At 44.7% G+C, this 21,767-nt stretch overlaps 2 protein-coding genes across 3 annotated transcripts in view; both read left to right on the forward strand.

Annotated features, from left to right (window-relative positions):
* The first annotated feature begins 980 nt into the window (after positions 1–980).
* Positions 981–7,494, forward strand: TACO1 (translational activator of cytochrome c oxidase I). Of its 2 annotated transcripts, none has more exons than XM_086687689.1 (5): positions 981–1,512; positions 2,980–3,029; positions 4,438–4,565; positions 5,072–5,249; positions 5,578–7,494. In XM_086687689.1, the coding sequence occupies exons 1-5, from the start codon at positions 1,233–1,235 to the stop codon at positions 5,776–5,778; spliced, it is 837 nt and encodes a 278-aa protein (XP_086543815.1). In that variant the 5' UTR covers positions 981–1,232; the 3' UTR covers positions 5,779–7,494. The 2 variants fall into 2 exon arrangements, with proteins under 2 accessions (XP_086543815.1, XP_025783525.1); XM_025927740.2 differs by having other exon boundaries at positions 994–1,512; positions 2,980–3,086.
* A 7,693-nt stretch (positions 7,495–15,187) lies between these two features.
* MAP3K3 (mitogen-activated protein kinase kinase kinase 3) overlaps positions 15,188–21,767 on the forward strand; it is a 60,400-nt gene continuing 53,820 nt past the window's right edge. Inside the window, exon 1 of the mRNA XM_086687690.1 lies at positions 15,188–15,615. Coding sequence (XP_086543816.1) covers positions 15,612–15,615 — 4 coding nt within the window. The 5' untranslated portion in view covers positions 15,188–15,611. The remainder of the gene's footprint in view (positions 15,616–21,767) is intronic.

Below are 21,767 nucleotides of genomic sequence, written 5' to 3' on the forward strand. Positions count from 1 at the left end.
AAACAACCCAAATGTCCATCAACTGATGAATGGGTAAATAAAATTGGTATATCCATACAATGGAATATTTTTTGGCAATTAAAAGGAATGAAATACTGACATATGCTACATGGATGAAGCCTAAAAACACTATATGCCAAGTGAAAGAAGGCAGTCACAGAGGACCACATATTGTATGATTCTGTTCACATGAGATGTTCAGAATAGGCAAACCCATAGAGGCAGAAGTAAATTGGTGGTTTCCTAGGACTGAGGGAATTGGGGGGAAATGGGCAATGACTAATGGGTAAAAGGTTTCTTTCTGGGGTGACTAAAATGTAAAATTGATTGTTATGATGGCAACACAAATCTGTGAATACATACACTAAAAGCCATTATACACTTTAAAATTGGTGACTTGTATGACATGTAAATCATGTCAATAAAGCTGTTTAAAACAAAACAAAAAACCCGAAGAACTGTGCCAGACACAAGGGTACCAATATCTGCTCTCAAAGAATTTAATACTGTGGCAGAGCCATAAACATGTTTATATTAAAAAGTTATGTGCTAAGGTACAGACGTGTATGAAGAGTTATGTGAGCACAAAGTAGGGCATCTGAACCCGACTGGAGAATCTGGAGATGTTTCCATTTGGTGGAAAATGATGCCTGAGCTGAATCTTGAAGGAAAACAAAAGTTAGCCAGGTGAAGTCAAGTGGAACAAAGCCCAGCAAAGACAGGTTTGTGTTGAACAAAGGAACTGGGAGAAGTACTAGGAGTAATCTGATGTTTCTGATACGGCAAAGTACGAGGAGAGTGCCGAGCCCATCGCAAAGAAGCTTGGATAATAACAATAATAAATTCCTAAGTGAACTATTAGTTACACCTTAAAAAAAAAAAAAAAAAAAAAGGTCGCCCCGCTTCGCCCCAGCTCTGCACGGGTACGACAAACAAGCGAGTACCGCGAGACGGAACGGATTTTGCGGGCGATGGGGGCACGTTTCCGGAACGGACCGGGGAAAGGAAGTGTGTTACTTTATGGAGGGCACCCACTCCCGGCTTCCGCGGGGATGGTGCAGGGTGCTTCGTGTCACTGCTTCCCCTGCCTGGCCTGAGCACTTGGGTCTCCGGTGAAGGGCGGAGGTAGCCGCAGGCTCGGGACCTGCTTGTTTCTCTGGCGGACACCACGGGCTGACCGTGGTCGCTGCTCTTTGGCTGCTCTTGCTGACCTTGGCCCAGGGTCGGAGCCGATGGCGTCTTGGGCCGCTGTCAGCCTAGGCAGAGTTCCTGCCCGGTGCTTGTGGGCGCAAGGCCCCGGTGTCCGGGTGGCTCTTCCGTCCACCCTCGCGGCCTCCCAGCCTGAGCCCACGGGCTGCAACCCCGCTCCGGGCAGGACGCTGCACCTCAGCGCGGCGGTCCCCGCAGGGCACAACAAGTGGTCCAAAGTCCGGCATATCAAGGGTCCCAAGGACGCCGAAAGGAGTCGCATCTTCTCCAAGCTCTGTTTGAGCATCCGCCTGGCGGTTAAAGGTAAGAACCTGACGGTCGTCCGCTGCTGTCCTCTCCGCGCCCAAAGCCTCGCTTGCCTCCCAGAGCTAAACCAGAGCCAACCCCGATCCTTGGTCCTTCATATTCTTTTCTTTTCCTAATACTCACCGTTGCCCACTTTATAAACGTTCAAAACACCTCCCTACACTGTAGGTCTCCACTCACCTTTCCAGATGCTGAGCGTATGCCTGCTTGTCACAGAGTTGCTCTTAGGATGATAATGGTGAAAGTGACTTCATTCTAGAGTGTAGCTGGGTACTTCTTAGAAACAGACCCTAAGGGTAAGGTCACTCGTGTGTCTTTTCAGTAGAGACAAATCAAACCCTCTAGTCCCCTCTGGTAGCACATAGTTGTGTGGCAGGGGCGTTGAGTAAAGCTGTTAGTTGCCCAGACTCAGTTTGCTTTGTTAGGGTTTCCTAAGACACATTTTCTTGGAAGGTAAGTTTGCAAGCATGGTTTTTTCAACTGTGTAGCCACTGTAGAAAGGCTTTTTTTGTTTGTTTTTGTATTTAGTGTCAGATACCTGTAGGAGTGGAGAACAAGTCCTGTAAAAATTATGGACTTCAGAGTCAAGAAGACTTGGTTTCTGTCACTTACTAACTGTATGACTTTGAGCAAATGGCTTAACCTTGATGAGTTTCAGTTTTCTTTCTTTATTTTTTTAAATGTTTATTTATTTTTGAGAGAGAGAGAGAGAGAGTGCAAGCAGAGGAGGGACAGAGAGAAGGAGACACCGAATGTGAAGCAGGCTCCAGGCTCTGAGCTGTCAGCACAGAGCCTGACGCAGGGCTCGAACTCATAAATGATGAGATCATGACCTGAGCTGGAGTCGGACACTTAACCAACTGAGCCACCCAGGTTCCCCGAGTTTCAGTTTTCTAATCTAAAACAGGGATAGTGCCTACCTTGAGGTCATTTCTGGTGCATAATAGGCACTCAGTAAATATAAGTTTACCCCTAGAACTCATGCCTGATATTTCTCTTTGCTTCCTTTTCTTCTAAAATCTTGATACTGAGTTAGATAACAGTATTGAATGTTTGTTATGTGCACTGGTAATACAAGACAATGAGATATAGCCCCTACTCTTAGAGACAGTGTGATTACATGCTCTGTCATGTGAATGTTTCAATAATTACAAAATAGTGGTGTCAGAGCAAGGGGTATTAATAAGTCCAGGAAATGTCGGTACCATTTTCATTTCTTACCCGATTCAAAGTGGTGTTCACTGAAACCTAGCAGGAAGATAACCGCCCTTAAAGAGTGAATTAGAACCTTCTTTTCCAAAATACTTCTCTGTATTCAAACGCTGAATTAATGTTCTAAATGAACTGAGAGCTAAGTGGCGACCTGCTGCTGTTCTGGCTGGAGGTGGGTAGAGTGGCAGAAATCCCTTCTTTCCCCCTGGCTGTAATGCAGTGTTTTCACTCACTTTTTTCTCTCTATCTCAGAAGGAGGCCCCAACCCTGAACTCAACAGCAGTCTGGCCAACATCTTAGAGGTGTGTCGCAGCAAGCACATGCCCAAGTCAACGATTGAGGCATCACTGAAAATGGGGGTGTGTCCTCACTTTGACATTTTCTTATTGATCACAGCCCCTCCGGGGCCCATGTCTGGAAGGCCACTAAACACTCTGAAATTATCAGAGAGAAGAGTAGCATTGTGGTCAATACCCTGAATACAGAGCCTTCTGGTGGCTCTGTGTCCTTGGACATTGGTTGTGGAAGCATAATCAGGAACAGGATGAATAGACAATGTACAGAAGCATATGGCCTAGGGACCTAGGACTGCTTAGCCAAGTATGTGAGGAGATGAGAGAGAAAGAAGGGACACAGTGTGGGGAATATTAGATTGAGAAAAGGTTTGTTTTTCAGATATTTATGCCCTAAAGGAGAAGAGCCAGTAGAAAGAGAGACAGGGGCAATAGTGATGGTGGGAGGGGCAAGGATGTAGAGCCCAGTTATGTGAATTGTCTTTGAGCCCAGGTGAGAGGACACCTCTTCCTCTGGGACAAAGAGGAAGGATTTGAGGAATGATAATCATCTTAATAGCCAATAATTATTGAGTGCTTACTCTAGGCCAAACACTTTGATAAGAACTTTGTATGCGTTATCTCACTGAATCCGCAAAACAACCTTAAGTGGAAACCGGGAAACAGAAAGATTAGGTGACCAAGTCACAGAGAAAATGACAGACTTGAAACCAGACAGACTCTAGAGCCTGTTCTTTAACCATTTATAAACACTGCCTTCATGTGGGCTGTGGAAGGAAGAAATTGTCATTTGGGAGTTCCTGGAAAGGCAGCAGGGCAGGGTGCTTGGAGAGAGTCGTGAAAGTTGAATGTGCAGGCAAGGGATAAATGGAGGTGGCATGGAAGGTCCAGATGAGATTGATTGGTCATTAGACTTCTGATGAATTGTTTGAATTTTGTGGCCCTGCTATTTTCAGTGGTTCTTATGATAGGGCCCAGGTGTGCTATTTCCTGAAGCAGTACTCAGCACCCCAGGGGAGACTTCACCGATGGGTTTCATGCGGGGTGGGCATAGGAGGAGGAGTCTTGGTGGGAGTTGGGGTGTGTGTGTGTGTGTGTGTGTGTGTGTGTGTGTGTGTGTGTGTGTGTTAGATGTGAGATTTAGCTGGGACAGGGAGGAAATGAAACTGGGAGATGGCTGACTGATTGTTCAGGGACCAGAGAAACAGACTCCCTTCCCAGTAAGGGGTTATACTTTCAGTTACCTCAAAAGTTGGTCCCAAGGGCCACCTCTCAGAGGTGGGGGACAACAATAAAGACTTGAGAGTCTAAGCTCTACTCCAGAGAGCCCCTCCCATGGAGTTGTTATCTGTGTTCTGGGCTGGGATGCAGGAGGGAACTGGGAAACAGGAAAATGTGCTCATGTTGTTTATTGCAGAAAACCAAGGATGTTTATTTGCTGTATGAGGGCCGAGGCCCTGGTGGCTCTTCCCTGCTCATTGAGGCATTATCCAACAGTGGCTCCAAGTGCCATTCAGACATCAGACATATCCTGAACAAGAACGGGTAGGTATATGTGTAGGGAAAGTGGAAGGCTATGAAGCCTTAAATTTCCAATTCTTTGCAAGGAAAATACTGTTGTTCTTGGCGGTGTTTCAAGTTTTAAGCACACTTCATCCTTAGAATCCAAGTGGGATCATTTCTTCTCCCTTGTTTCGTTCTGTACTAGGCAGGATCCAGAAGACTTGTTCGTTAGATGTAGAAGGGGCTCTTTGACCTATTTTCCTCATGTGTAGCCATATAATGTCCAGATCTTAAAATGTACTACCGAGACTGGAATCTTAAAAGATGAGCAAAGTTTTTGCATCCACTAAACTCCAATCAGGACAGAAAGTAGGGGACGGAGATATGTTTGGATTATTCCCTTGCCAGGTCGTAGCTGCATCTTCTCCTTCAGAAGTATGTATGTCTATACTCCGAAGGCTGGGTGGGAAATAAGAGTATTAGAATGCAGTGCTATGTGGAGGCTGAGTCTAAAGGCGTTTGGTCTGGCGCATTTCCTTTCCTTTTAGGGGAATGATGGCTGATGGAGCTCGCCACTCCTTTGACAAAAAGGGGGTGATCGTGGTTGGAGTGGAGGACCGAGAGAAGAAAGCCGTGAACCTAGAGCGTGCCCTGGAGATGGCAATTGAAGCAGGAGCTGAAGATGTCAAGGAAACTGAAGACGAAGAGGAAAAGAACATTTTTAAAGTGAGTATGAAGACTTAGTGTTTGGTGGACTTCTGAGAGGGTCCTAATAGATGCGTTAAGGCATGCCTCTCTCGGTTTCTTCTTTTGTGCCCTGGGGTACAGGTGACATAAAGAGTTCACACATTGCACAAACATTTATTAAGTGAATACTGGAAAGGGCTTACTGAGGACTTTGAGAAGGATTCAGAACTCTGAAAACTATATCTCTGCTCGTAAAGAACTTAAATCTGGTGATTCATAATAGTAATTGCATTCAGGTTTTGCAGAGTTCTGACTGGCCTTACCCTGTTACCTCCTGACTCCTCACCAGACTTTCCTTTGTCCCTAGTTTATTTGTGATGCCTCTTCACTGCATCAAGTGAGGAAGAAGCTGGACTCGCTGGGCTTGTGTTCTGTGTCCTGTTCGCTAGAATTCATCCCCAACACAAAGGTGCGGCTCGCTGACCCCGACCTGGAGCAGGCTGCCCTTCTCATCCAGGCTCTTGGCAACCACGAAGATGTGATCCAGGTCTATGACAACATTGAGTAACCAGGCTGTATGTGCCCATGAGGTCCTTCCTAGGCAACTGGCAGCCCTTTCTGGAGCACAGGCTTTTGCAGCGTACTCTGAGACTGAAGCAGATTGGAGACCTAGCAGCTTAGGAGACACAAAACCAAGACCTGCAGCCCTTTGAGGCCAAGGGAATCACTACATCTCTGTGGGGCCTCTTTGTCAGTTCTGCTGATGTCTCATAGCCCTCCTGGATGCAGGGTGGAAACAGCCAGCTAATCAGACTCTGATCTCAGGGAAGGATAGGTGCCCTGAGGACCCATGTACTATAAACTACTTTTTTTTTTTTTTTTTTAAGAGAGAGAGGGAGAATGCCTGAGCAAGGTAGAGGGGCAGAGGGAGAGAGAATCTCAAGCAGGCTCCACGCTCAGCATGGAGCCTGACACAGGGCTCAGTCCCACAAATGACCTGAGCCGAAATCAAGAGCCAGATAATCAACTGAGCCACCCAGGCACCTCGGAAGCTACTCTTAAATAAGGTGATTGAAAAAAAAAATAATAATAAGGTGATTGATGTGGGTTGCTGCACTGCTATTGTGTGGGTCTTCTGTTTTCCTGGGTTTTTGTCCAGCTGTTGGAACCCTCTTGACTTCCTTTGACATCTATGGGTTTAGTTCCACTACTCCAGAACTTTTTTTTTTTTTTAATTGACCAAAGAAATGTAGCTCTCTTTGGGTACTACTCTGTGCTCTAATGCTGGTTTAATGGCCTAAACCTGTCACTGATCATGCAAATAGTATTTGTCAAACACCTGTGTACCAAGACCTGTACTTACCAGGAGTACAGGCTATTTATTTGGTGCCCTGAGTTAGATCCTGCCCTAAGGCATAAGACCTCAGAGGTCAGACACAGGACTTCTGTCTGCTGGAGCTATCCTAGGGCAGTGTGAGCTGCTGTGCCTGCATCCTTGTTCTCTTCAGGTGGCCTCTGTGCCCTGCTTCTGCCAGAGAGCTTAAGGTTCTAACCCAGTAGGAAACCCAAGTGCCAATAATAAGGGACTCCCAGGCCCTGCTTTGCCCAGCCTTCCATGTGTTCTGAGATTGGTCAGAGTGGACCTGTGAGCAGATTGGACTGCTCTCAGGAAAGGCTATGCCATGCTGGTTTTGAAACTTGCTTGATCCCCAGAACACCCACCCTGGCTCCTTTTCATCCCTCCTGCTAAATGATGGGGCACTGGGAACTGGAGAGGAAATGAGAATAGAAGGAAGGGTGAAGGACTGAGTCAGAGCCTGACAGCTGGGGAATAGGACCCTTTGTACATTATGCTCTTCAGAGTCACTTTTGGGTTTAGAGAGACCAAGAGTGCCAATTACCTGTGCTGGAGCCCGTCAAGCATGTCAGGCCTGGAGTAGCTTTTTGATCCCTATTATTCACCTACTCAAGTTTTTTAAGCCAGTTCTGAACTCAGTAATTTTCCTGAAGGAGCCTCAGGTAAATGAGGAAAAGAAGAAAAACCAATTTGGCTATAAATAATAACTTCCTCCTTCTAGGAAAAGATTCCTAATTCCATCATGACTTCAGCAGTTGGAGAGCAAAGGCAAGGGGGAGGAAAACCAATGAATAAACCATGAAAATGCCAAAGCATATGCTCTTATACCTCATTTCATAATCATGATACTACCTGGAATTTTGTTTGTATAGGAGATAACTCATCCAAATATCTGATGAACACATCATTAAAATAGTGCAACTTAAAGTTGAAGTGCTGCTTTGTAATTTATAAGATGATTCTTTCATATGTTATTTATTTGATTTTCACAGAAAACGTATAAAATAATGAGGCCAAGTATTATGAACAAATGGTCTCATACCAAGCAGGTGAGAATAGGTCTAATACTACATTTTCTATTGATAGACCTTGGTTTGTAAAATAGCTCTGTTTTGTAAACTTTGAATATAATTATAATTTGGAGGAATGTGATAATTTCTGATATGAGACATCTGCACCAGAAAAGCCATCTCTGGAAGGGAACTTGGCTACTCATGTGAACATTCCTCTAATCTAATAGGTAGGATTTGTTAATAATTTTTGTGTAACCAATTTTCTTCCAGCAAGGCATACTAGATGGCTCTGCACTGACCCCTGGTGGTGCCCCACAGTCTTTCCTGAGGTTAATATGGAAGAGGCAGAAATGAAACCTTATTTGGACCTGTTCTGCTTCTAAGTCTGCTAGAGCGCTTTAGCTACATAGGTTAAGTAGTTAAATAACTATTTAACTGAATAGTTAATTAGAGAGGGTAGGAATTATTCTTCTACTAAAACTTATTTTTCAAAGAATATTTTAGGTCAGAAAATGTTTACAATATAATGTTAAGTGGAAAACAAAGATGTGAAAAACTGTATAGTATGGTCCAAATTTTAAAATCTAGTCATATCTATGTATGAACTTAAAAAAAAAAACAGAAGGAAGTGTATCAAAATCTCAAAACTGGTTATCTCTGAATGGTGATGTTATCACTGAGTTTTATTTTCTATAATCATATATTTTACCAGGGGAAACATTTTTTCAAAAGAAAACTCATCACATTATTGTCCAACTAGGGAGACCACATGTGAGAGGCCAGGAGTCAGGCATACCTTAAAGTCAGAAGAATGAGGTCTGGTCCTGGCTTGCCTTTACCTTGTCTTTGGTCATTGTCTTAGCAACACAAAATCATTCAATACCTTGCAGTTGGCTTGGGCTCACTTTCAAGTGACCTTTTAGTGGGATGGGAGTATTGGTGACCAGTTCTGTCCATAGCCTTGACTCTTTTTTTTTTTTTTTTTTTTTTCAACGTTTATTTATTTTTGGGACAGAGAGAGACAGAGCATGAACGGGGGAGGGGCAGAGAGAGAGGGAGGCACAGAATCGGAAACAGGCTCCAGGCTCTGAGCCATCAGCCCAGAGCCTGACGTGGGGCTCGAACTCACAGACCGCGAGATCGTGACCTGGCTGAAGTCGGACGCTTAACCGACTGCGCCACCCAGGCGCCCCAGCCTTGACTCTTAAAAGAAGTGTTCATGTGCTTTGTAGCTGCCTTCACTCTGCCAGAGGCCCCAGCTGAATCAAATAGGAACCATGAAGGCTTTGCCTCCAGCCAACAATAGAAAAACCATGAGTTATTGAGTTATTTTTTTGTCTTTTTTTTATTCTCTGAAACTTATAGTACAACAGTGAGTATGACTTCACACTGGAAGAAATCGCAACTTGTAGACTTTTACAAGTCCCCTGGACTCCTCTAGAGATGTTCTGAGGAGGAAATAAATGAGCCAGTAGGTCTGACAAAAGAGAATGTTATGATAGATGCTATATTAGTCTTGACTGAAATGGCTTTCTCTCCTGATGCTACCCCCGGACACTGAACAGGATAGTAGTTTCTACTTTTTCCTCTTTTTATCTTTCTTTTGACTATGCCAAAAAGGTAACATTGGGTTTTTTTGAATGAGTAAGTGAACCTCAAATGGGGGACTTCCCTACCCCCTTACTTGTAAGATACAACTGACATTAACAATCTACTCTTTATTATTCTACTCATTGGAACTGATCTGCTGGGGAATAAATTTTAACTCTTCCATTTGCCAGCAACCTTGGACAAGAACTTCACCTCTTTGTACCTGTTTCTTCATGTATAAAATATGGATAATAGTATCTATCTCTTAGGGCTATTTTGAGAATTAAGTAAGTTAATATATGTTAAGCACTTAAGACAGTGCCTGGCAATAGTAAGTGCTCAATAAATGTTGCCCCTCCCCCACTAAATATGAATGAACATTTTTTTAAAACTGAAATGTGATTGCCCTCTACATTTCAGCCTTATAAACTGTTTTTGTTTTTGTTTTTGTTTTTCACTTCACAATATATCCTGGATGTTGCAATCAACATTACTTAACTTTTGCTCATTTGCAAAGTGTTCCTTTGGATAAATTTATAGAAATGGAATTTCAAAATGGAAAAGCAGTTTTTCTCTATAAGTTAATGTCAATAATAAATAAAATATCATGGTTGTAAAAATCTTCTATGAGGTATACATCAATCCTTAACAATGCAGATAAAGTGTTTGAACTGGTAACCTGAATATATTCTACTTTACCTCTGAATTAAAAGAATTTTCAGAAAATCAGGTGGTAGTTTTGTTTTTTTTTTATACCAAATTCATCGAACTATCCCAAAGAGCATTCATTTGTGTTTATTGTTCCCTATCTTGTGTTCAAGTGTCCCTCTGCTCTTGAAAGAAAAAAAAGGAAAGTAGTAATGCAGCTTGTATATGACAGGGCTGCCTGAGGCCCTGAGCTCTAGGGGCAGGTCGTGATCCTTGAAGTCAGGTATGGTTCAGGTATTTAATCAGGGGCATCTACTCAGTGTAAAACCAGGGTAACAGACTTGAGGAGATATGACACAGATGGGAGGCTTCACATGGGGAAAATGAGTGAGGAGAGAATATAGAAAGAAAAGATACATAACATACTTGTGGAGGCTACAACTACTGACCTCCCCATTTGAGGTTCACTTACTCATTCAAAAAAATATGTTTTTTTTCATGCACTATGAAAGATGCTAGGCATACCAATTTGAATGACAGCTTCTGTCTCTGTGCCTACTTCCTTTAGAGCCAATTACAACAGAGTGGGACAGGTGCTTTGATGAAGAAAGTACTAGGTGCTCTGGTACCCAGAATTGTATTTGTCTGGAAGGGCTTTCTGGAGGGAGTGATGTTCAGGCTTAGTTCTTTCCTGGAAGAATGAGGATGGAGGCAAAAGTGGAGGAGAAGAGTGTTCAAAACAAAATAGCACATGCAGAGGAAAAGAGGCAAAACAAACTGCCAGTGGTCAGTGTGGCCAGAACATATGATGAGGTTGGCAGAGGTAGGAAATGGGAAAACTTGTGGCTGGAGAGGCATAGCCTGGGTCCTGAAGGGCCTTCTTAACTACATTCATATATTCGACTTATCCTAAGGGCAATAGGAAAAAACTTAAAATTTTTAAGCAGAGTGTGACAAGATCAGGTGTCCATTTTAAAAAGATCACCCTTTGACATAAGTAGATACTGTTACATTAGGTTTCAGTTGGGATGGTGGAGCTGAGGATGGGAGAGGAGTGGACAGATTGGTAACATGGTCAAGATTAGCTGAAGGGGGGAAGGAAATGGTGAGGAAGAGTTCTCCAAGGTAGAGAACTCAACTTGGAGTTGAGAACCCAACTTGGGAAACTGAAGATGGCAGAAGAAATATAGAACTATGGAGGAAAATAATGAACTCAGTTTGAACCTGTAGAATTTGAGGTGCCTTTGAGAGGCTAATGGATGATGTTTGGGAGCTCAGAAGAAAGTCTGATATGGTAACTTCAGCGTGGGAATGTTTGAGATGGCTGGTTAAGGTACAGACAATGGAAAATAAGCCCTCAAAGAAAGCTCTTGCTAGAAAGAAAGACAATCAGAAGGCTCTTTTTTTCAGCCAAGCACTTATGTGGTTGTACTGTAGTTCTCTACCATGTGCAAGGCAGTATTCTAAGTGCTGGTGATGGGGCAGTGAACAGGACAAAATCTGTGCTCCTACGTAGCTTATGTTCATTGTAATTAAAGGAAAGACAAGTAAATGTAATTTTTAAAAAGGTGCTTATTTATTTTGAGAGAGAGAGTGTGCTTGCACACGCAAGTTGGGGAGGGGCAGAGAGAGGGAGAGAGAGAGCTCTGTTGGCACAGAGCTTGACACGGGGCTCGATCCCATGAACCGTGAGATTGCAACCTGAGCTGAAACTGAGAGCCCAACGCTTAACTCACTGAGCCACCCAGGCACCCTGTAAATACGTACTTTTAGACATAGACACTGAAGAAAAATAAGGCAAAATATGGGGATAAAGAATGATGGAGAGGAGAGAGGCTCTTTTTGAATGGGGTGGTTAGAAACTCAGAAGAGTTGACAGTTTGAGTGAAGACCTGAATAAAATGTAGGAATTAGCCATGGGAACACCTTGTGGGGGAGGGGGGATGGATGGCGGAGAGCATTCCAGGTAGAAATGGCAAGTGCAAAGTTCCTGAACTTGACAGGTTCAAAATAGGGTAAGAAGGCCAGTGTGGCTAGGAGAGAGGTCATGGGAGAGAAGTAGAGATGAGGCAAGAGAGGATGGCAGGGCCAGCTCCTACTAAGCCTGAAAGGCCATGGCAAAGAGTTTGGGTTTTATTATAAGTGTGATGGAAAGCCATTGGAGGGTTAACAGCAGGGCAATGACATGATCTGAATTACATTTTACAAGTATTGCTCTGCTGTGTGGAGAATCATTTTTTGGGTGGCCACAGAGGAAACAGGTGATGGGTTAGGAGGCTAAGGCAGTCATCCAAGGGTTAGGAGGCTAAGGCAGTCATCCAACAGAGGGTGGCGGCTTGGACCAAGGCTGTAGTGGTGAGAAGTGGATTGGATTCAGATACATTTTGAAACAATAGGTGAGAAACTTGCTGAAGGATTAGATGTAGGGGTAGGGAAAGAGTAAAACCAAGGAAGACTCCTCCTAGGTTTGTATTTTCACAATTGGGAAAACAGAGGAGAGGGGGTGTTTGGTGGGGAGGGGGAAAGGATAAAGAGTTTGGTGTGAAACTTGTGAAATTGGAGATGTGTTTTAGACTTTCCAAGAGAAGCTGCTGAATAAACCTTCCAACACAGGCAATAGAGTACTAACCAGATTTCCACTCGCATGGTTGTCTTTTTTTTTTTTTTTAATCTCACAGGTCAGTACAATTAAGGGTCAGATATGAGCCTCAGACCGGTATATTGGGACCTCTAGCACTGGCTTATTACACACATTCTCAACAGGGTGGTACTCCAGTGAGGTAAAAAATGATTCGTAAGGGATGAGAAAAACCTTAGATAATACAATGGTATGTGGCCTTCAAATCTCAACCCTACTTGACAAAATCTTATTCCTTAGTATTTAATTTCTCCCATTAGAATTTACATTTAATTAGGGTTGCCTGGGTGGTTCAGTCAGTTGGGTGTTCGACTTTGGCTCAGGTCATGATCTCATGGTTTGGGAGTTGGAGCCCTGTGTCAGGCTCTGTGCTGACAGCTCGGAACCTGGAGCCTGCTTTGGATTCTGTGTCTCCTTCTCTCTCTGCCCCTCCCCTGCTCACACTCCTGTCTCTGTCTCAAAAATAAATAAACGTTAAAAAAAAATTGCATTTAATTAATTCAAAATTTTCTCCTTGAGAGGTGATCATGAAAAAGCAGTTGAGAAATCATTGGCCTGGCTTAGTAGAAGAACATGACCTCTGGGTGGCAGACAGACTGGGTATGAATTCTGGCTCTCCTACCCAGACATGGTACTTAAACTTCTCTGAGCTTCACTTTCATCATTTAAATGCCAATAGTATTGTTTACCTCAGAGTTATGGGAAAGATAAAATGAGACGATGTGCCTGGCATATAATAGATGACATAATTATAAATTTTCTTTCCCCTTTGCTCTTTCTCCCCTCCCTAGGAAAGAGATTATTATAGTTAAGGAAGTACAATAAACTGAATAGGGATCTAATCAAGAAGAATGACAGACTTAAAAACTCGTTGGAGAAAAAGAAACAGCTTGGACAAGGGGCCTGATTAAATATTGTGGGGAGGGGCGCCTGGGTGGCGCAGTCGGTTAAGCGTCCGGCTTCAACCAGGTCACGATCTCGCGGTCCGTTGAGTTCGAGCCCCGCGTCAGGCTCTGGGCTGATGGCTCGGAGCCTGGAGCCTGTTTCCGATTCTCTGTCTCCCTCTCTCTCTGCCCCTCCCCCATTCATGCTCTGTCTCTCTCTGTCCCAGAAATAAATAAAAAACGTTGAAAAAAAATTAAAAAAAAATAAATATTGTGGGGAGGAGGGAGTGTAAAGAGAGGAGTCTAAGGTAGTTCTTGAACGATTTGACACCCAAAGCAAAGCCACCACTAAAGGTTCTTAGCTGACGGTTGAAAATGGCATCAGGGGAAGATTATTCTGGCGTCTGATTTATATTCCACTGGAACAGGGACTAGAGGAAGGGAGCGCATATTAATTGTGATGGACTTGGCATCTAAAGATGTGGGTGTAGGGGCGCCTGGGTGGCGCAGTCGGTTAAGCGTCCGACTTCAGCCAGGTCACGATCTCGCGGTCCGTGAGTTCGAGCCCCGCGTCGGGCTCTGGGCTGATGGCTCAGAGCCTGGAGCCTGTTTCCGATTCTGTGTCTCCCTCTCTCTCTCTGCCCCTCCCCTGTTCATGCTCTGTCTCTCTCTGTCCCAAAAATAAATAAACGTTGAAAAAAAAAATTAAAAAAAAATAAATAAATAAAGATGTGGGTGTAGAAAATGTTGAACAATGGGGGTTGGGGAAATTAATTACGGTCATTCTCTATTTTGAAATATCATGCAGCCAGTACAATTGTTTTGGAACAATATTTCAGTGGCACGGGAAAACACTTTTAATAAAATGTAAGCATACTACAAAACAGTATGAAGCCATTTTTGTCAAACGTTGTATACCTTGGTAGGAAAGAGATCAAACTATCTCTGGGGTGCAATTTTTTCTTTCAATTTTAATTCAAAGAGCTTGTATTGCTTTCATAACCAAAGAAAAAACTCTTATCCGAAAGAACCTCTCTGACTTTGCCACTTACTGCTTTCTACCCTTGGCCAGCAGCGGAACTCCCAGGCTCCCGAGGACCCACATTCCAGTACTATCCCAGCCCCTCGGAGGGTGTGGCCCCGGAGGTAGGAGACCCGGGAAAAGGCGGGCACCGGTGAGGCCGCCCCCGCCTCCGGGCAAGCGCAACGTCTGGACCAGAGGAGTTGTCAGGGGGTCGGGCAGCAAAGGTGGCCACACGCCGGGAAGCGCTCAGAGCCAGAACTCTCCCCGCTTATTACGCGCCCGGTGTGGGCACTGGGAGGGGCAGGACGCTGGCCTCAGGGCCCGCCTGGACTGCCGAGAGCTGAGAGGGCGGGAGGCCGAGGGCCCCTCCAGCCGTTTTCCCAAACTCCAGCCCCAAAGTAGCCGGAGGGGAACACCGCCAGCCCGCGCGCCAGCCGAGCCTTCAGTGACTGACGGGAGGTGGGAATGTGGGCGGAGCCTCACGCGCGAGCTGTGATTGGAGCAACAAACACCTCCCGGGGAGAGAGGGAGGCTGAGACGGCAAGGATGCGCAGAGGCGGGTGCTCAGAGCCCTCTACGTGATTGGCTAGAAGAGAGGGAACCGGGTGCTGTTTCGATGATTGGCAGGCGGTAGACAGCCTTCGGAAACGGCCTTGGCTTCGCCCATTGGCAAACTGAGAAAGTGGGCGGGATTGGTTCATGGTGTGGTGCTGATGATTAGCTGGCGGCTGAGAGTTAGGGTGTTGGGGAGAGAGTGGGGTTGGGGGGCTACTGGGGCAGCGACTTCTTCCCTCTTATTGGCTAGCGAAGTGAGCGGGGGTGGTACGAAGGTCCAGCGACTGCCTGGGATTGGCGGGCGCTGCAGTGAGTGACAGACAAGGGGGCGAGCTGCGCGACCAGCGGTTTGTTTTTCGGAGCGTTCCTGAGGTGGAGAACGGTGGCCGGACGGAGCGACTGCGGGACTGAGAGACGGGCGGGCGGGCGGGCCGAGCGGCGCCGCCGAGGCCGGGCTGGGCCGAGCCGAGGAGCGCCGGGGATGTAGCGGGCCACCCTGCCCATGCCACAGCGCCCGGCCGCGGGCGGAGCCGGAGCCGGAGCCTGGGGAGGCGGCGGGGGCCCCGAGCGCAGCCCGCGCCCCCCGCGCGGAGCCAGGCCCGCTGCCGTCCCCGCCGCCCGGGCCCCCGGCATGCAGCTCCGGCTGCGGAGGTGACACTCGGGTCCGAGCCGCCGCCGCCGCCATCGCCACCATGGGTGAGTGTCGCCACCGCCCCGGCCTCTGCCCGCGCTGCTTCGCGTCGCCCCGCCCCGGGCTGAGGGGAGGAGGACCCTGGGCCGCCGCCTGACAGGCATGGACAGCCCGCCCGGCCCGGGCTGCGGACCGCCGGCGTCTGCCCGCCCCGCTCGCGGCTCGGCAGCCCGGGCGGGGGTTCGGTTTTTCTTGGCCCGCCGGGGCGGTCCGGGCCGACGGAGCCCACTGGGCAGCCTCCTTCCGGGCCGCGCGGCAGGCGCATCCCGAGGAGGAGGCGGCGGAATCGAGGGCCCGTGCTCAGCGGGGCAGCCCGCTCCGGCCCGAGCGAGCCGGACCGCGAGCCCGAGGGCGGGGGAGCGGGAGCTCAGTGTGGGGCCCGGGCTGGAGGCTGGTGCAGGCCCAGCTGCTGTTGTGTCTTTTCCTTGATTTGCTTTTTTTTCCTGCCTGTGTCATTTCCTTCCCTTTGCTCACACAGGCCGGCCAGCGAGAGTTCCCGGGGCTTGCTCTCCAGCCCTGTGCGCGCCCCAGCTCAGGGGGGAGGGCGTGCGGGGAGATAGGCTGGGAGGTGATTAAAACGACAATCTCTGTTATCGGCAGCGCGGTTGAGAAATGCGAGACGCATGCAGATTGCCGGAGGTTAGGAATTGGTCGGGGACTGCCAGTGAGTCCTACTTTTTGAAAAATACGGTTGCAGTGTTTTACATTTATTATGTTTAGTTAGCGGCATCCCTGAAATTATGTAACTTTTTAAAGGAGCATTCGCTATGTAAAAGAATCTGTTCAGTCTTTTTTTTTTTTAATCAATACTTGCGATTTCTTTTGTGAAGATGTAATTTAAGAATCGCTTTTAATGTCTTCCACACGCGGCATTTGACATTTTCATGTCCTTTTGTCCTTTTTGGTAATTTAGCAAATGATTATTGGACTAGGTTATGAAGCAAGTAACATTTTAGATGTTCTTTGCTGCTTTTGTTGGATCAGTTACTGTGATACTGTTGTCCACAATCACAAGTTTTGCAAAGTGTTTGGTATTGTCCTAAAAAATCAAGGAGTAAATTTCAGTGAAAGGATCCTTTGCAAAGGCATTCACTGCATCTGTGAAGTGCCCACGTGAAGAGGGAATGTTAATATTTGCTTTGCCTTATAGCAAGGTCAGGTCATTTTTGTAGAAGGTTAAGTGTATGCTGTGTCACATTGGGCAGATATTGTTTTGCTGCCTGTCTCTACACTATGGCTTTGAATGAATTGCCTTGTTCTGTTCCATGCTGCCCGTGTACAGAAATGGATGGGTTTGGTTTGTTCATTTGCTGGGTTTACTGCTTCCTTCCCATGCTTTGCTTCGAAAGTGCTTGCTCTTCTGGGGTAAGTCTCCTGTGACAGTAAGCAGAAAAGGAACCCAGTAAGGCCTGTGATTTAAATCTAGAATTCAACAAATACTTATCAGACATTTATTACTATAAATGGGGCACATAATTCTTCTTGTCCTCCCCTTCAACATTTATCTTGTGTTTTGGAATTTGATGATCGAACTCAATCCTTGAATTGGTTTGTGATAGTCTTTCCTCTTTGTCTTGTGAGGGCAGTCTTAAGTCCCAAAAGGGAGTGTGTATTACTTGAGGGTGGGCTGACTCCCATTCCCCACTTTCCGGACTGCTAAATCAGTAAGAGTGCACAGATGTGTTGATTACATTTTAGTATCTAACATGAAAATAGATGTCACCCTGTTTTCACATTTCAAGACGTTTAAAAAATATACTTTAAGTGTATGAGTATATAGAGGGACAGTGATGGGGAGGAGAGGAACTGTATAGGTAGGGGCCAGAACCCCAGAGAAAAAAAAAGGGCCCTATCATTTGTCTGCATGTCAGTTTTACGTAAAGAAACTGAGGCATTGAGAGGGGAAGTAACTTGCATGGTGGCTGCAGTATATTAGGCAAGTTGGTTTAAGAACCACTGCCTACCTTTCTTCAGCAGTTTCCTCTCATACTATTCTCTGTTTTTTGTGGATGACCTTGATATGCAATTAGAGCTAGTACTGAATCTTCCAGAACCTACCTAGAACTTTAATTTAGTTTATATAAGGTTCAGCAAGGATATGTGTACATGCACGCGCACACACACACACTCACAGAGTCTGTTTCTTAAATACTGGTTTCCACTTTGGTGATGTATGCGATGAAAATTCAAATTCCCAGGTTAGTTTCCTTTAGTTGCTGTAGTTCTAAATAAATTGCGATCAACAAGAGGTTGATAAGAGAGACGTACAGAATTATTAGTATATTCATTATACTTGTTAAACTTCAGCCCAGTGAGGAAAGGATCAAAACTAATTTGACTCCCTGCCCTGTAGGTTCTTTGGTTAACAGTCATGTTTCCCTGAGCTGTTCAAAGCCCCACACTCAAGCTTGTTTGGCAACTTGGGTTGGTAATAAAAACAGGTTAAATTTTATATTGGCTGTTAGCCTCAGTAAATTTCTAGTGGGAACTACACTTATCCCTGTAAATAATAGGAAATATGGAAATAATTCACCTTATTAAAATTTTTTTTTGGCTTCGATACTATGGCTATTTAAAAAATTCAGATTGGGGCGCCTGGGTGGCGCAGTCGGTTAAGCGTCCGACTTCAGCCAGGTCACGATCTCGCGGTCCGTGAGTTCGAGCCCCGCATCGGGCTCTGGGCTGATGGCTCAGAGCCTGGAGCCTGCTTCTGATTCTGTGTCTCCCTCTCTCTCTGCCCCTCCCCCGTTCATGCTCTGTCTCTCTCTGTCCCAAAAATAAATAAAAAAAACATTGAAAAAAAAAATTAAAAAAAAAAAATAAAATAAAATAAAAAATAAAATTAAAAAAAAAAAATTCAGATTAACTGGTCATTTTTGTTGGTCACGCTAGAATTCTCTCCCAGTTTTATTTATTATTTATTTTTTTTTAGTTTACTGTATTTATTTATTTATTTTGAGAGAGAGAGAGAGAGCAAAAGCAGGGGAGGGGCAGAGAGAGAGAGAATCCCAGGCAGGCTCTGCACTGTCAGCACAGAGCCCAATGTAGGGCTCAAACTCAGAAACTGTGAGATCATGACCTGAGCCGAAATCAAGAGTTGGACACTCATCGAACTGAGCCACCCAGGTGCTCCTATCCCAGTTTTAGTAATTATGTGGCAAATGCTGTTAGTAACACTTGAGACTAATTCACGGGTGTTTATTTGGACTTTTTGTATGTGCATTCTGAAACTTAGTGGGAAGTGTTTTTGAAAAACATGTAACAATTTGGAAATGTTACAGGAAACTATAGTAAACTGAGTACAGGATTAAGGATGGTGTGGTTCTGGTTTGATAGCTTGGTTAGAAGTCAGAATCATTGTGATTTACAGACACCTTGCATCTCTAAAGTTCCAACAACCTTCCGAGGCTCCTTCCAGGGCTAACTGGGAGCGCCCAGTTAGACCAGTCTCTATATAGACTCTGGTCAACAACTGTTTTGATTGAAATTTGGGTCACAATTTAATGAGTCAAGCTGGCCATGTGTTGACTAGGTTTCTGATATTTTTTAAATGACAGTTGGACTTTAAAACTGAATTTTAGGCATTTATAAAAAGTAAATATCTATCCAACTGAGTGTTACTTAGGGGAATACATAAAAGATAAGAAACCGTTTTCTTGGTCCTGTCTACGTAAGCTATTCCTTTATTCTTTGCCCATTTGAATGTCTCTTATGTGTCAGGTGCAGTATTAGGCCCTGTATCTGCATTTATCCTGTCCTTAAGAAGTTACAGTTAGGTAAGGTGAACCAGAAACATGTAAACAAATAAGTGCAAGGAGTTGTTGTAGGTACTTTGTCAAAACTGTGTAAAGATTCATAGGAAGGAGACCTCAATTCTGTAGTTTTGGGATAAACATACATAATCCTATAGTCTCCAGACCTTTGGGTTAATTTCATTAAACATTAAAATAAAATATAGTGGTGATATGTTGATTCTTATGAGGAAGCAATGGCTTACTTTGTAATATGTATTTTTAAATTTTGGATCATCAGTTACTTTAAAAAAAAAATTTGTTTTTTAAAGTGGGCTCTGTGTCCAGTGTGGAGCCCAACACAGGGCTTGAACTCACGACCCTGAGATCAAAACCTGAGCTGAAATCGAGAGTTGGACAAAACCAATTGAGCCACCCATGTGCCCCCCCCCCCATTAGTTATTTTTGAAGGGCTGTTATGGGATATCCCAGAAACAGAAAAATAAACACTAGGATTTGACTTTGAGATCTAGCAAAGGTTCAACCATATCCATGAAGGAAAAAAGTTTCTTATGAATTGAGGCTCAGACCTTTTTGCTTATACTTCTATAAAATGATGTTTGCCCAGGTATTGACAAGGTGGAGGCAGTGGGAGTGTGAGAAATGTCACGAAGAGTAAGATAGTAAAATCTGACAAAGACATTCTGAAGACAGCATCTCCTGGGTGAGCAGTATACACAGATGATCTGGGAGAACTGGGTAAAGAGTTGGCCACATGAAGAAATAACATTGTTAGTTAAGTGAACACAACAATTAAAACATTACTGTAGGGATTTGTATATATGGAAAGAGGTGTCTGACATAGTAAACAGATGTTATACAGGACAACAATGTTTACTGAAGGACATGGTGCTACTGGAAACTTTTCTGGGGTTTTAGCCAAGGGGATTCATAAACAGGAGTGCCTTAAGACCCTGCTTTTATTTTATTTACTTAAATGTTTATGTATTTATTTTGAATGAGAGAATCCCAAGCAATCTCTGCACTGTCAGTGCAGAGCCCGATGCGGAGCTTCATCCCATGAACTGTGGGATCATGACCTGAACCGAAATCAAGAGTCAGATGCTCAACTAACTGAGCCACCCAGGTGCCCAAGACCCTGCTTCTATTTATTTATTTTATGTTTTATTTTAAAATAATGTTTATTTATTTTGAGAGTGAGAGAGCGTGCAAGCAGGGGACTGGCGGGGGGCAGGGGGAGAGAATGAGAGAGAGAGAGAGAGAGAGAGAGAGAGAGAGAGAGAGAACCCCAAACAGACTTTACACTGTCAGCACAGAGCCTGATGGGCTCAAACTCACAAACTGTGACATCATGACCTGAGTCGAAATCAAAAGTCGGATGCTTAACCGACTGAGCCACCCAGACGCCCCAAGACCCTGCTTTTAGAAAGAAGTAATAGTTCATTCTGGAAGATTGACTTCCTGCTGGAGCTAAGGAAAGAGGAATATGCTGCCTGGCAGCCCCCATACCATAGGTCGGGGTATCCAGAGAAGAAGTACATGCTGCTGGATAATTATGGATAGCCGTCCGCTTAAGACTGCTTAAGAGCTTCCACTTTTCAAGCCTGAACTCTAATCCTAGTTTCATAGATCCCTTCTTTTTATTTGCTATGAATACTTGCCTCCATAGTCATAACCTCTTAATCTCTAGAATTAACTTCTTCCTCTGTGCTTCTTCCTGGTAGCTTTTAAGTGTGTCAAACCACCTCCATCCTCAGGAAATCTTTTCAAGGTGATAGCACACTATTACCCCAGCCTCAAGTTGTTCATGTGTAAAGTTCACAAATGAATTGTTGATTTCCACTACTTCCAACTTCCTTTTAATCTCCAACTTCTTGATTCCCTTTAAAATTTTGTTTCTGCCTCCATCACTGTATTGGACCTGCCTGGTCTGTGCCTGCTACTGTCTTTCTTTGGTCCTGACTTGCTGTGGTGTCACTCTTGTATTTTTCCAGACCTCTTAAAATCTTTGCCAGCATACCTTCTTCCTACTCTACTCACTAAGGATTAATATTCATTGAGCTTCAATCCCTGACCCAGTTTTCTTCCCCTCAGCCCCTCACTTGCTTTTAGGTCCTTTCTTAAGTTAATTTTTCTAATCTCTCCTACATAGCTGGAAAAGCTTGCTTTTCTGAAAGAATCCTTATTCTATTAATAGTTATATAAAATCATCTATGAAACCTCTTGCTAATCACACTGTAAAGAATTTTTTTACACGGATGTATTTATGTGCTCTAGTTTGTATATTGTCTAAATCACTTGCTTTACTTGTGTAACCTTGTATTTCGGTGTCATTCATCCATTTACTCCTAGAGTTTGAACAGCTTGAAGTATCTTTCAAAACTATCTAATGTATAACACATATT

This window comes from Puma concolor, chromosome E1, assembly GCF_028749965.1.
Source record: "Puma concolor isolate L17-30 chromosome E1, mPumCon1.1.hap2, whole genome shotgun sequence".
NCBI lineage: Eukaryota > Metazoa > Chordata > Mammalia > Carnivora > Felidae > Puma > Puma concolor.

Bases quoted from the DNA above. Each gene is read 5' to 3' on its own strand.
- TACO1 (XM_025927740.2), top strand. From the start codon at position 1,233: ATGGCGTCTTGGGCCGCTGTCAGCCTAGGCAGAGTTCCTGCCCGGTGC. The intron at 1,513-2,979 runs GTAAGAACCTGA...TCTCTATCTCAG, and splicing joins CATCCGCCTGGCGGTTAAAG to AAGGAGGCCCCAACCCTGAA. The intron at 5,250-5,577 runs GTGAGTATGAAG...CTTTGTCCCTAG, and splicing joins AGGAAAAGAACATTTTTAAA to TTTATTTGTGATGCCTCTTC.